We start from the raw sequence: 12114 nt of genomic DNA on the forward strand, positions 1-12114 counted from the left end.
ACAGGGCCTCTCTGTATAATCCTGGCTGTGCTGGGGGGTCTGTTCAAATCATTGCCTCTGTTCTTGACAAGCACAGGAGACCTTATAGTACTCCCATTATTTATAATGAAAAAGAATGACCAACGAGATCAGGTACCACAGCAAGAAAAGCACACCACATTAACATACCTCACACCAATCCCTCAAAGGTTAAAACAGGTGACAACTAAAACACGTCAATGCCCAATTCTCTCATATAAAATAGTATTTTCATATAACTTACATATTTTCTCATGTCTGCTTAATTATTATCCCATATTTCTTTTGAGTGAGTGTGTGTGTGCCACCATGCAAGACTATCAATTGTCCCTCTGAGTCAGATTTTAACTTTAGCTTGCTTACGGAATTCAGGCTCATTCATGGCTTCTTAGTGTGCCCATTATAACAAGCAAGCAGAACTAGCATCTTTAAAGACACTTTAGCTGGGCATGGTGGAGAAAATACCAAGATCAAGGTCAGCTTGACTACAAGGTGAGAGACTCTATTTCCAAAGTGGGTGGAGGTCACTTTCTACTTACCAGTACTACTTGTCCTATTGTTGGTGTCAAATAGCCCAGATGGAACTTTCACAATACTGCTGCCCCACGCAGGAGGTTCAGTAGGACTCTGAGATTCTGGACTAGGTTGTGATGGTTTTGAGACAATGGCAGACTCATCATATACCTCTGGGAAAAAAAAAATTTGGATGTTACCATTCCTACTTTTGACAATAATGATCAGAAACCAGAGTTTTTTTTTACATATGGATATAGTCTTTCTTCAAGCAGGGGTGAATACACTATTCTTCACGGACTTACTGGACCTGGCTTATTTTATATCACAAATACCAAGAGTACTGACTGACACAATGTTTTACTCTAGCACTCAATAATCAGGTCTTGAGCATTTCTCAGTAAATCAATTAAGCCCTTGGCCTTGACTTCTATTTCTTCCATTATCAAATAGCTTATGTATAACTCTGGAGCACAAAATAAGTACTATAGCTGGGTGGAGTGTTGCACACCTTTAATCCCAGCACTCGGGAGGCAGAGTAGTTCAAGGCCAGCCTGGTGTACAGAGCTAGTTCCAGGACAGGCAGGACTGTAACAGAGAAACTCTGTTGGGAGGTGGGGTGGGGGGGGTGGGGACAGGACTGTGTCAAAGGAACCCATGGCCTGAGGATGCATAGTGTTTGTCTTCTGAGGGCCTGGGAGTATCCCTCAGGTCCAAAGTTGAGAAGGGAAAAGAACAGGAAGAATCAGTTTTGACAGCTCAGAAGTTTGATCTTACTGCTTGCTGGGCATAGTGACTGGCATATGCCTACTGTCCCAGCACTCTGAAGACAGGGGCGGCAGGAACAGGAGTTCAAGACCAAAATACAACAAAAATTAGTCCTAGTTTTGTCAAAAAATTATCCAATGAAGGGCACTTTTTTCCCCCAAAATTAAGGATAATCTACAAACTTTCTAAAGTCTGCTAAAATGTAATGAAGTAGGCCTTACGTAAGGTTTAAGAATTACTGCTGAAATCAAGCAGTAAAGCAATCTGGGCATGCTCTGACACAGTGCTCACCAGCATCAGCACTTGCCTTCAATGTGCAGCTCTGTGGCAGTCAGGTCTTGGGACTCCTGCTCCTCAGGTGCAGGCACCTCTGCATCCTCCTTGACTAGCTCATCCTTGGAGCCATAGCCTTGGTCAGACTGACCGCCTGTTTAAAAGATGCACACCGTAAATTTTTCCTTACATTTAAGACAGTTATAGACAGAAAACGCCACATGTCTATACAATTAAACCCAAGAGAGAAAATGAGAATAAAATAAAAAGCAACTCTCACAGGACACATTTCAGAAACAGTGATGAGCAAAGGTGAGGAGAATAGAGCAGACTGAAGACGGCTCTACGGGTGAAAGCATCGAACCTTCATTTCCTCACCTAAAACTAAAAGCAACTGGACAAAGCAGTTTGAATCTCTTATGAAGAGGATCTATATCATATTGTCCTATTTATTTATTTAATTTATTGGTAAGAACAAAAAGGGACCGAAACACATACCTGCCTCTTTTGCAAAAGAAATGTAGGAAGGGCAATAAATTTTTTACTGTAAGAAAACAATAAAAACAGTTTACCTACAAAGGGTGGAGGAAGACAGATTTTTTTTTAAAGAGGAAACTTCTGCAAGTATGGTTTACTATGCTGATTTTATTTGTAATATATTTCTACAATTCAAAAACTTAAGTCAACAAAATTAAAGGGGTCTCGCCAGACAGTGGTGGCACATGCCTTTAATCCCCACACTCGGGAGGCAGACACAGGCGGATCTCTGTGAGTTAGAGACCAGCCTGGTCTACAGAGAGTTCCAGGACAGCCTCGAAAGCTACAGAGAAACCCTGTCTCGAACCCCCCCCAAAGGAGGGGGTCTCTAAAACTGATGCAAAGAGGCACAGATACAGCCAACTAATACTATACATCAAACAACATAAACTTATTATATGGATCAAGAGAAGGCTAATCTACATAACTTTTTAACCAAATATTTTAAAATTACATTTCTCTTATATTGAGGGTGTGGGGAATCTGGACAACGATTGGGAAATTGATTCTTTCTGCTATATATGGTTCCAAAGATTGAACTCAGGTCATAAGATTCAGCAACTAGTACCTCCTGACAGTGAACCATCTTGCCATCCCCTGTATTGAACTTCGTTTCTTTTGAGACAGTGTCTCCTATAGCCCAGGTTAGCTTCAAATTCGATATGTAGCTGAGCCTTGCCTTGAACTTCTGATCCTCCTGCCCCTATCTGGCCTACAGGTATGTGTTACTATACCTAACTCCAAGTCTAGCTTTTAAATACTTGGAATCCATCCACACTCTAAATATGAAAGTACAAGTCAAATCTGGGAAAGCTAAGTAGGTTTATTTCCTACAGGTGTGTGCGTGGGGGAGGGGGTAGAGTGAACTTGAAAAACCATCTGACATTTTAAAATCTATTCTTTGCCAATTCCATACTTGTGAACAATGTATCTTTATCACATTTGATCCAACCCTCTCCCAGCCCTGAAGCTGCTTTATGCAAACAACTAAACGAAAACGGTATCAGGAGACAAGGTTTTCAACATGGGAGAACATAGGAGGTTTTATGTGTGTGATACTGGAACTAAATTCAGAGTACTGTGTATCCTGGGCAAGCATTCTACCATTTCGCCCATCCCCACCCTTCATTAAAAAAAAGAAAAACAACCGAAGAAAGGTAAAAAAAAAAAAAAATCCTGTGGGGTTGACGTGGAACTGGAGGTATTTCTACAACACTGCACATAATGTTTCCAGTCCTGTCTCTGAGAAGTCTAAAAGCAGTGCCACAACACCCAGTGAGCACGCTGAGACCCAGACTTGGACTTCTAAATTCTAGTCTCCATTGGGGTTGTTGGGGGAGGAGGGTAATTCCTGAGCTCAGGAAGGGTAGGTACAAAAATGAGGTGGGGGTTTGTTGCCCCAGAAAGAACCATAACCACTCATCTAAGAGGAATAGTAAGCAAGTTTAAAGGAACACCCACGCAGCCAGCACTGAGGTATAATCTGAGAACGGGTAATACAGTGATCCATAATCCCAAAAAGAAAAGACCTTCCTGAATACATTAGAATGCCACCTTCTAAATACAGTATTGACACCACCACGTTATAACCAACACAGTAAAGACTGACTCAGGCAAGCATCATCAATGGATGCTCATTTTAAAATGTTCACTAAAAAAATGGGATACCACTACATGGTTTCATGGTTCCCCCAGCCCCCTAAAAGTAGCTAATGATTTAAATGAGGTAAGATATATATACACAGAGAAACCAGACCACACTGATATCAACTGACCAAAATTAACACTACTTATAAAAGGCTGATATGCACATAACCATCTGGGAAGGATAAGTACATATGCAATACACTAATGGATACATAGAACCTAAGCTAACTGAAAGGAAATACAAAACACCAGCTAAAGAACATTCTACAGGCCGGGTGTTGGTGGCGCAGGCCTTTAATCCCAGCACTCGGGAGGCAGAGGCAGGCGGATCTCTGTGAATTCGAGACCAGCCTGGACTACCAAGCGAGTTTCAGGACAGCCTCCAAAGCCACAGAGAAACCCTGTCTGGAAAAACCAAAAAAAAAAAAAAAAAAAAAAAAAGAACATTCTACAACACAAGATGAATCTTTCAACAAGGTTAAAGTCATAACAAAGAAATGCTCATCAGTCTGGTGTGGTGGTGAACTCCTTTAATCCCAGCACTGGGGGGGCAGAGATAGGTAGACTTCTGTGAGTTCCAGAACAACCAGAACTACATAATGAGACTGTCAGAAAGAAATACTGAGGTAAAAGGTGACTAATCACCACTATTTAGAATCACTAACTTCAGAGGTGGCAAAACAGCTCAGCAGGTAGTGGCTCATGCTCCTGAGCCTGACAAGCCTGGGACTCACATGGTGAAGGGAGAGAGCCTCTGCCCTCCACACTAGTCCCCCTCCCGCCCTCATCCCAACCAACAAATAATGGTTTTTTTTGTTGGATTCCTCAGAAAGCCTATTGTTCTAATGGTGCCATGGACAAAGAAAGAGTTATGCCAGGAGTCCCTGAATGGGCACAAAGTGGAAAGATTCCACAAGACAATGTCATGACATGAGCATAATGAGCAGCAGGCCGAAGACTCCAAGTGTGATATGGCTCCACTAGAAACCCTAAGGACACACAGTCACGGGCAATGTAGTATCTACTGCTTAGTCACTAGAAATTCACCTGAAGGGTGGAGAGAGAAAACTTGGCAGTAAAGAGCACTGCTGTCCTTCCAGAGGACCCAGGTTCAATTCCCAGCACCCACATGGCCACTCACTCATCCAGTCTCAGGGGTTTTGATGCCCTCTTTTGGCCTCTGAGGGCACAGACATACATGTGCCGCACAGACAAACATGCAGAAAACATCTAAACATTCAAAGTAAAGTTAAAATAACGAAGGTGAAAATATATGAAAGGTCTCACAAGTGCCATCCTAACTACTGTAATTGCTACATCAATAACTAGGATACTTGTTTTTGTTTCTGTTTTCAGTAAAAGATTAAATTACCCTTATAAAGATTTATTTATTTATTTATTACATATTCAGTGTTCTGCCTACATACCAGAAAAGGGCACCAGATTGAATTATAGATGATTGTGAGGCACCATATGGTTACTGGGAATTGAACTCATGACCTCTAGAAGAGCAGTCAGTACTCTTAACCTCTGATCCATCTCTCTAGCCCCCTTTATAAGTTTTAAAAATCCAAGGAATAAGGAAATGAAGATGTATTTCTTGCTATCAGTATTCCTCATAAACTAAGTTTATAACAAAATTATATACTTAGTCTTTTTTATAAATAAAGTTAATTTTAAAATAACGTTTTATATTCATGGGGGCTGGAGAGATGGCTCAGAAGTTAAGAGCACTGGCTGCTTTTCCAGAGGTGCTGAGTTCAATTTCCAGCAACCACATGGTGGCTCACAACCATCTGTAATTAGATCTGGCACCCTCTTCTGGCCTGCAGACATACATGCAGGCAGAACACTGCATACATAGTAAATAAATATTTAAAAAGATAGCCATGTATTTATATGAAAATATCACAATGAGAAACATTATTTTGTCCAAATAATATGTAATAAAATACCAAATGGAAATTTAACATAATAAAGTATCTGGAAAAATAAAACAGAGGCAAAAAAAAAAACAAGATAGCTTTAGGATAACTTTAAAACAAAAGTCCTAGGGGGAGGTGGGCAAGAGAGGATCAACAACTGAGAGTACTTCCTGCTCTTGCAGAGGACTCAACACCCACGCAGTAACTCAGTGTAACTCCAGAGTCTCTTCTGGCCTCCTCAAGACACCAGACACAGACATGGTGCACACATATAACACATAGGTAAACACCCATATACATAAAATAAAAACAAATAAAATCTTAACAAATAAGAGTCCCACAAAAGTTTCTTGCTAAGTTACAAACAGAATTGAAAAGGTTAATCACTATCAAGATGGCAACCCATAGGCTCCTGTTGTCTTCAGTCCTGTAATTGCAACAAGGCAGTTTCAGGCACAAAAACTAAGCAGACTTCAGGAAAGCAGCAAGAGCCTCAACAACTCAACAATGGACCATTTCATGCAATGATATTACAAACAAATCTTAAAATTATCATTACAGCAAAACATACTCTATTTCCAAGTGAGACAATAAATATTTGTAAACTGGTCATAAATTATTGCATGGAGATTTTTGAAAGCCTATATAAGGTTACTCTTATCTAAAGAAGTCAAGAAATTAAAAATTGTCCTTTAAAATACAACCAAGTATTTTTCCCCCACCCTTGAGTGTCAGCAAACTTTAACCTAATAAATGGAAAATTACCTGAAGTGGGTTACATTCAAGGGTAGAGTTAAAGCACACGTGTATCCACAGCTTCAGTTCACAAGTCTGTTTGCCCCACACCTTGACAGCCCAGGACTAACGCAGCACCAAGACACAGCACAGAGTGAAAAGCAGAGCAACAAGGAGCAGAGAAAAGGAAACTTCAGTCATCACGACAAGCTCATCAGAGGAAGCACAGGAACTAGACTGGGAGTTCTCTAAAGGGGACTGAACACCAGCAACCAGACAACACACAGAGAGCATGTGCAGACATACACCTGCCCAGTGGGCTCTCATGTCACTGCAATCACTCTGACTTAAGATGGTCATGGTGCCGGGGCTACACACATGTAAGCAGCTTCTACAATGAGAGGTACTGACTATACACATTCTTTTTCAAATCACCTATTTTCTTCCCTTTTCCGGTATCTATAATTTCAAAATTAATGGTTAAACTTCCAACTTAATAAAAAAAAGGGTTTATAAATTGCATCAGTAATGTTCAAGTTCACTAGGTTGTGATCCCTGTTAACTGCCTCAGACACTTTCATAACTTAAGATGAATGAATACACACATACCATCTAGTGCACTGTACACTGCATCCCAAAGTCAGTCTCATAATCCAGGAAGTAAGTGCAGAAGCGTAACCCTCGCAGTGAAATATACTACTTTGAAAGCATTCCCGCTATGAAAAGTCATAGTTGTAAATGAAAGGTTAGTAGAATACAGATTTAGTACCTGTGCTAGAGTGATTATCAATGGAATCAAGGCTGATTAAGTCTCTGACGAAGACTGTGTGCTCCCCACTGTTAGCATCGTTAGAACTATCCACACTACCATGGCTCACTGTGTCCCCATCACTTCCACCTGCAGCATTCTGAGGAGCTAAAGATAAGGACAATGTAGTTCAATAATTCATGCACTGGTACTTCTGAAACTAAACATGAATGACCCACAGTTAATTTGTAATTACTACAATTTGCAGATTTCTATGACAAAAACATAAGGAAATCTAGCTTAGTTATAAATGAAAATATCAAAAATAATTAAGCTCTCTACTTCATAAAATTAAAGCTTCATGTCTACAAACCTATGGTTAAAAACATCTTTCCAATCACATGTATTACCTGATATTGAAAAGACCTGTGATTTTTGCTCAGTCTTTTTAAGTGGCTGCCTAAATTGAGCCAAACCATGTACAACATTCCGTACTTTCGTCCATAAGAAAATACCACTGCGAGTACTGCTGGGCCATGGGCTCTCCAAAACTACCTAAAGTTAAAAAAAAAAGTTATTTAAGACCAGTGAGCTGTCTCAAAGAGTAACAAGCATGCTCTGTACATGCCTGATACCCCAGAACCCTGAGTTGGAGGAAAGAACCAAAAGTTGTTTTCTGACCAGCATACAAATAAATTTAAAAAAAAATTTTTAATTATGTTTAAGAAAAGAAAAATATGATATCTGTTAACAAGTATGTGGAGAAAGATAAACTTGCACCATGGTGGGATTATCAATTAGTGAGCCCATAGTGGAAAACAATATGGAAGTTTAAAAGCTAAAAACTACTGAATACAAATCCACAGGAAGTGAAATCAGTATTTCACATATATGTATCTGCACTCCCAAGTTCACTGTAGCCAAGAAAAGGAACCTATCTAAATGTCTACGAATGGATAAAGAGAATGAGATATACACAAAGAAACACTAAGCTTAAAAAAAAAAAAGAAAGAAAAAAACTTGCCACAATAATTCAGGGGGCACAGGTGGATTATACGATTTCGCCTTTCACACTGAATCTAAGAGGTGAACTCAGAAGTAGGGAGGCACACTGGGCAGGGGTGGGGAGCAGTAAAGAGATGCTGGTCTATGATTAGACAGGAGAGGTAAATTTAAGAGACATATTGTCAACATGGCAGCTATAGCTATTAACAATGTATTCATTTAGAAAATTGGTAAGAGTAGATTTTAAGTGTTCTCACCACAAAAATTAGAAAATTAGATAATATATATGTTAATTAGCTTGAGCCATCCCAAAATAGATACAATTTCAAAACATGTTGTGCATAATTTATACAATTTCTGTCAATGAAGATGGTAGAATAACCTATTCTTAACCGAAGTTTAACAAATAATAAAAAAACTTAAAAAATATGCTGCTTTGCTTGACATTAACCCAACTTACCTTATTATAATAACCGTAAGTAATAGCATTTGGTTTTATTCTAGCAGTTTTCATTTCAAATAAGACTCTCACTGCTAACACAGGGTGAACCCAAAGTCCGCAAAGCTGCATCACTACTCGATAGCACACCTACCAAGAGGACAACAAAGCATTAGTCTTTAGTTTACTTGACTATGTGGGAGGCAGAGGCAAGAGGATCAGGAGTTCAAGGCCATTCTCCCTTACATAGTGACTTCCAGGACAGCCTGGGTTACAAAATACTCTTGTCTCAGAAAATAAACAAATAAATAAATACAACAACAACAAACCCTATTCAATCTAACAGATAGTAATCAAGCCGGGCGGTGGTGGCGCATGCCTTTAATCCCAGCACTCGGGAGGCAAAGGCAGGTGGATCTCTGTGAGTTCGAGGCTGGGCTGGACCAACAGCCTCCAAAACAATACAGAGAAACCCTGTCTCATAAAACCAAAAAAAAAAAAAAAAAAAAAAAAAAAGATAGTAATCAACAGCATTAACTATTTCAGGCACATCTCATCTATTTGAAAAAATAAATCTATATATTATTAGTATATGTAATATATTAATATATTATTACATTACTTTCCATAATGTAAAAGAGAATTCACTTCTAAAACCAAAAATACGGTTAAGATACCTTTTGCCCCAATAAGTATGCATTACATTCTATGCTAAAGGAATAGTAGCTTCAGGATGCCTGTTTAACAGATGGGGTTCATAAAGTAATGTAAAAAGATTGGCAGAGGCATAGGAAGGTATTTCAGTAGCAGAACCCTTGGTCACCTTGGATAGGACTCTAGGTTCAATTCCTAGAAGGCAGGAAGGAAGAAAATTAAATACGATACAATTATCATTAGCAAAGACAATTTTTATGTTATATTCTAATCTTGTTTGAGTATCATTTATAACTACTATAACACCAAAAATCACTTCCATGCCAAGCATAGTGGCTCACAACTTTAATCCCAGCACTCCGAAGGCAGGGGCAGAAGCAGGCAGATCTCTCAGTTCAAGATTAGTCTGGTCTACATACGGAGAACCATGCCAACATATCTTTAAAAACAAAAAAACAAAAAACAAAGAAAGGCCAGGCAGTGTTGGTACACACTTTTAAGCTCAACACTTCGGAGACAAAGGCAGGTGTATCCCTGTGAGTTTGAAGCCAGCCTGATCTACAGAGTGAGTTCCAGGACAGCTACACAGAGAAACCTGTCTCAAAAAAATTTTCAAAAAAGGAAGGAAGGAAGGAAGAAAAAAAAAAAAACAACAGCCTTTCGAAGTGGAGAATAGAAAGAAAAGCTAAGTAAGTGCCCCAGGTTCTCCAAGTTCCAGCTGGATGATATAAATACTTCTTAGAGTGGCTCTGAGGCTTGAGAGAGAAAAAAATACAGAATGATATCTAACACATTATTTACCAAATTTTACTAAATACTGACTATAACCAGGCATGATTTGTCTATCAACTGTTTGGGGTTTGTTTATTTTAAATAGGATCTCACTATGTAGTTTTGGCTGATCTTGAAATTTCTATGTGGATCAGGCCGGCCAACTGCTGGGATTAAAGGTGTGTATTATCACACCTGGCCAAAATAATAACTTAGGATATTTTGAAAAAACAACATATACTAGCACCGTGAGACAGAATGATAATTTTACCATAACTGCTTCATGAAAATGATTGGGTGCCGGGCAGTGGTGGCGCACGCCTTTAATCCCAGCACTCGAGAGGCAGAGGCAGGCGGATCTATGTGAGTTCTAGACCAGCCTGGTTCCAGGACAGCCTCCAGAGCCACAGAGAAAACCCTGTGTCGAAAAACCATTAAAAAAAAAAAAAAAGGATTGGGCATGCTTTAAAAACTACTAGGCTAATTTTTTTTGTTTTTTTCGAGATGTAGCCCTGGCTGTCCTGGTACTCACTGTGTAGACAAGGCTGTCCTTGAACTCAGAGATCCATCTGCCTCTACCTTCCCAGTGCTGGGATTAAAAACCTGTCCCACCATGACAGGCTGACTAAGAGCTAAATGAACTAACTTTCCTACTTCCTTTTTGTTTTGTACTTTTTTTTTTAATTTTTATTTATTTATTTATTGTGTATACAGTCTTCTGCCTGCATGCCAGCAGAGGGCACCAGATCTCATTCAAGGTGGTTGTGAGCCACCATGTGGTTGCCAGGAATTGAACTCAGGACCTCTGGAAGAACAGTCAGTGCTCTTAACCGCTGAGCCATCTCTCCAGCCCCCCCCCTTTTTTAAATTTTTATTTTGTTTTGTACTTTTAATACTGGGTGCTGCTCTGTAGCCCAGGATACGCCAGCCTGAAGGCTGGAACATTCTCCTGCCTCAGCCTCCAAAGTGCTAGGATTATACTTGTACATCACTATAACTGGCAAAACCCAAACACTTAAAATTACAGAATTACATGTATTGGCATGGGCCAGGGAGATAGCTCACTTGCCAAACACAGTAAGACCCTGAATTCATCTACTACATTACAAAGATAGATAGATAGATAGATAGATAGATAGATAGATAGAGATAGATAATTAAAAGGTAACAATAGTGTGTCTTGTACTTGCCTCATCTAGTGGATCCACATCTGTCTTCCTCATCTTAATAAGTACATCATATGCCTGCTGGAGCGCTCTGACCTTAGGGTGAGAAACTCTAACATAGGCTGGGAGACAGATAAACCACAAGCTGTAACAATGACTGAAAAGACACTTGGCCCATTGTGGTGGATTCATATAACATCTCTTTGCCAACTTATGAGCTGTTTTTATCTCCTATAAAGAAAATAAATACAGTGAGTGAAGAAGGAAAACAAGGGAAATTCTTAAAGTAAACTTAAGACTTTAAAATGAAGCACTTTATAGTCTTAATTCTGTGCCACATGATCCCATGAACTTTGGTTTATAGCCCAGTTTCTTAACTGTGGGTCATAAACCCAAATGGAGCTGTCTAAGTGAATGTGAGAGTCATGAAAACTATGGCAATGGTAAAATGTCTGTGTACGCAATGGCCAAAGAGTAATTCTCAATCAGATGTGTAGAGATCCCAAGGTGGTTCTGTAAGCTCACTGTGCTCAAGGTGGTTCTGAAAGCTCACTGTGCTCAAGGTGGTTCTGAAAGCTCACTGTGCTCCATCACATCACAAATGCCAAAAGAAGTGTCTGAAATGCCTTTCCTGCTGCTATTCAATACAACTGAATGTTAGGAATCCAAGGTTTCTACAACACATGCAATTCCTTGCTCTTATAGAAACATGACAGCTTAACTTCAGGAAAAAAAAGGTTATTATTTCCCTACCACAAGTCCTCAGTATATGAACATCAAATAAAGATAGGGGCATGTGTTCATATTTGTACGTGTGCATACATATGTGGAGGCCAGAGGTCAACCTCAGGTGTCACTCCTCATGCATTCTCTACCTGGGTGGTTTTAAATTTTTTCTGGTAGGCTCTCCCATTG

General features: G+C 39.6%; 1 protein-coding gene across 5 annotated transcripts in view; it reads right to left on the reverse strand.

Moving 5' to 3' along the window:
- Positions 1-12114, reverse strand: part of Dennd4c (DENN domain containing 4C) — a 95915-nt gene that overhangs the window by 26340 nt on the left and 57461 nt on the right. For 4 of the 5 annotated variants that reach the window (XM_021229613.2, XM_021229612.1, XM_013116494.3 and 1 more), the window contains 6 exons: positions 11224-11430; positions 8630-8758; positions 7575-7719; positions 7186-7332; positions 1607-1726; positions 558-704 (listed from right to left, as the gene is read on the reverse strand). In XM_021229613.2, the coding sequence (XP_021085272.1) occupies positions 558-704; positions 1607-1726; positions 7186-7332; positions 7575-7719; positions 8630-8758; positions 11224-11430 (895 nt within the window). The remainder of the gene's footprint in view (positions 1-557; positions 705-1606; positions 1727-7185; positions 7333-7574; positions 7720-8629; positions 8759-11223; positions 11431-12114) is intronic. The other variant, XM_005074276.4, reaches the window with a different exon arrangement.

This window comes from Mesocricetus auratus, unplaced genomic scaffold, assembly GCF_017639785.1.
Source record: "Mesocricetus auratus isolate SY011 unplaced genomic scaffold, BCM_Maur_2.0 Super-Scaffold_100014, whole genome shotgun sequence".
In the NCBI taxonomy this organism is placed as follows: Eukaryota; Metazoa; Chordata; class Mammalia; order Rodentia; family Cricetidae; genus Mesocricetus; species Mesocricetus auratus.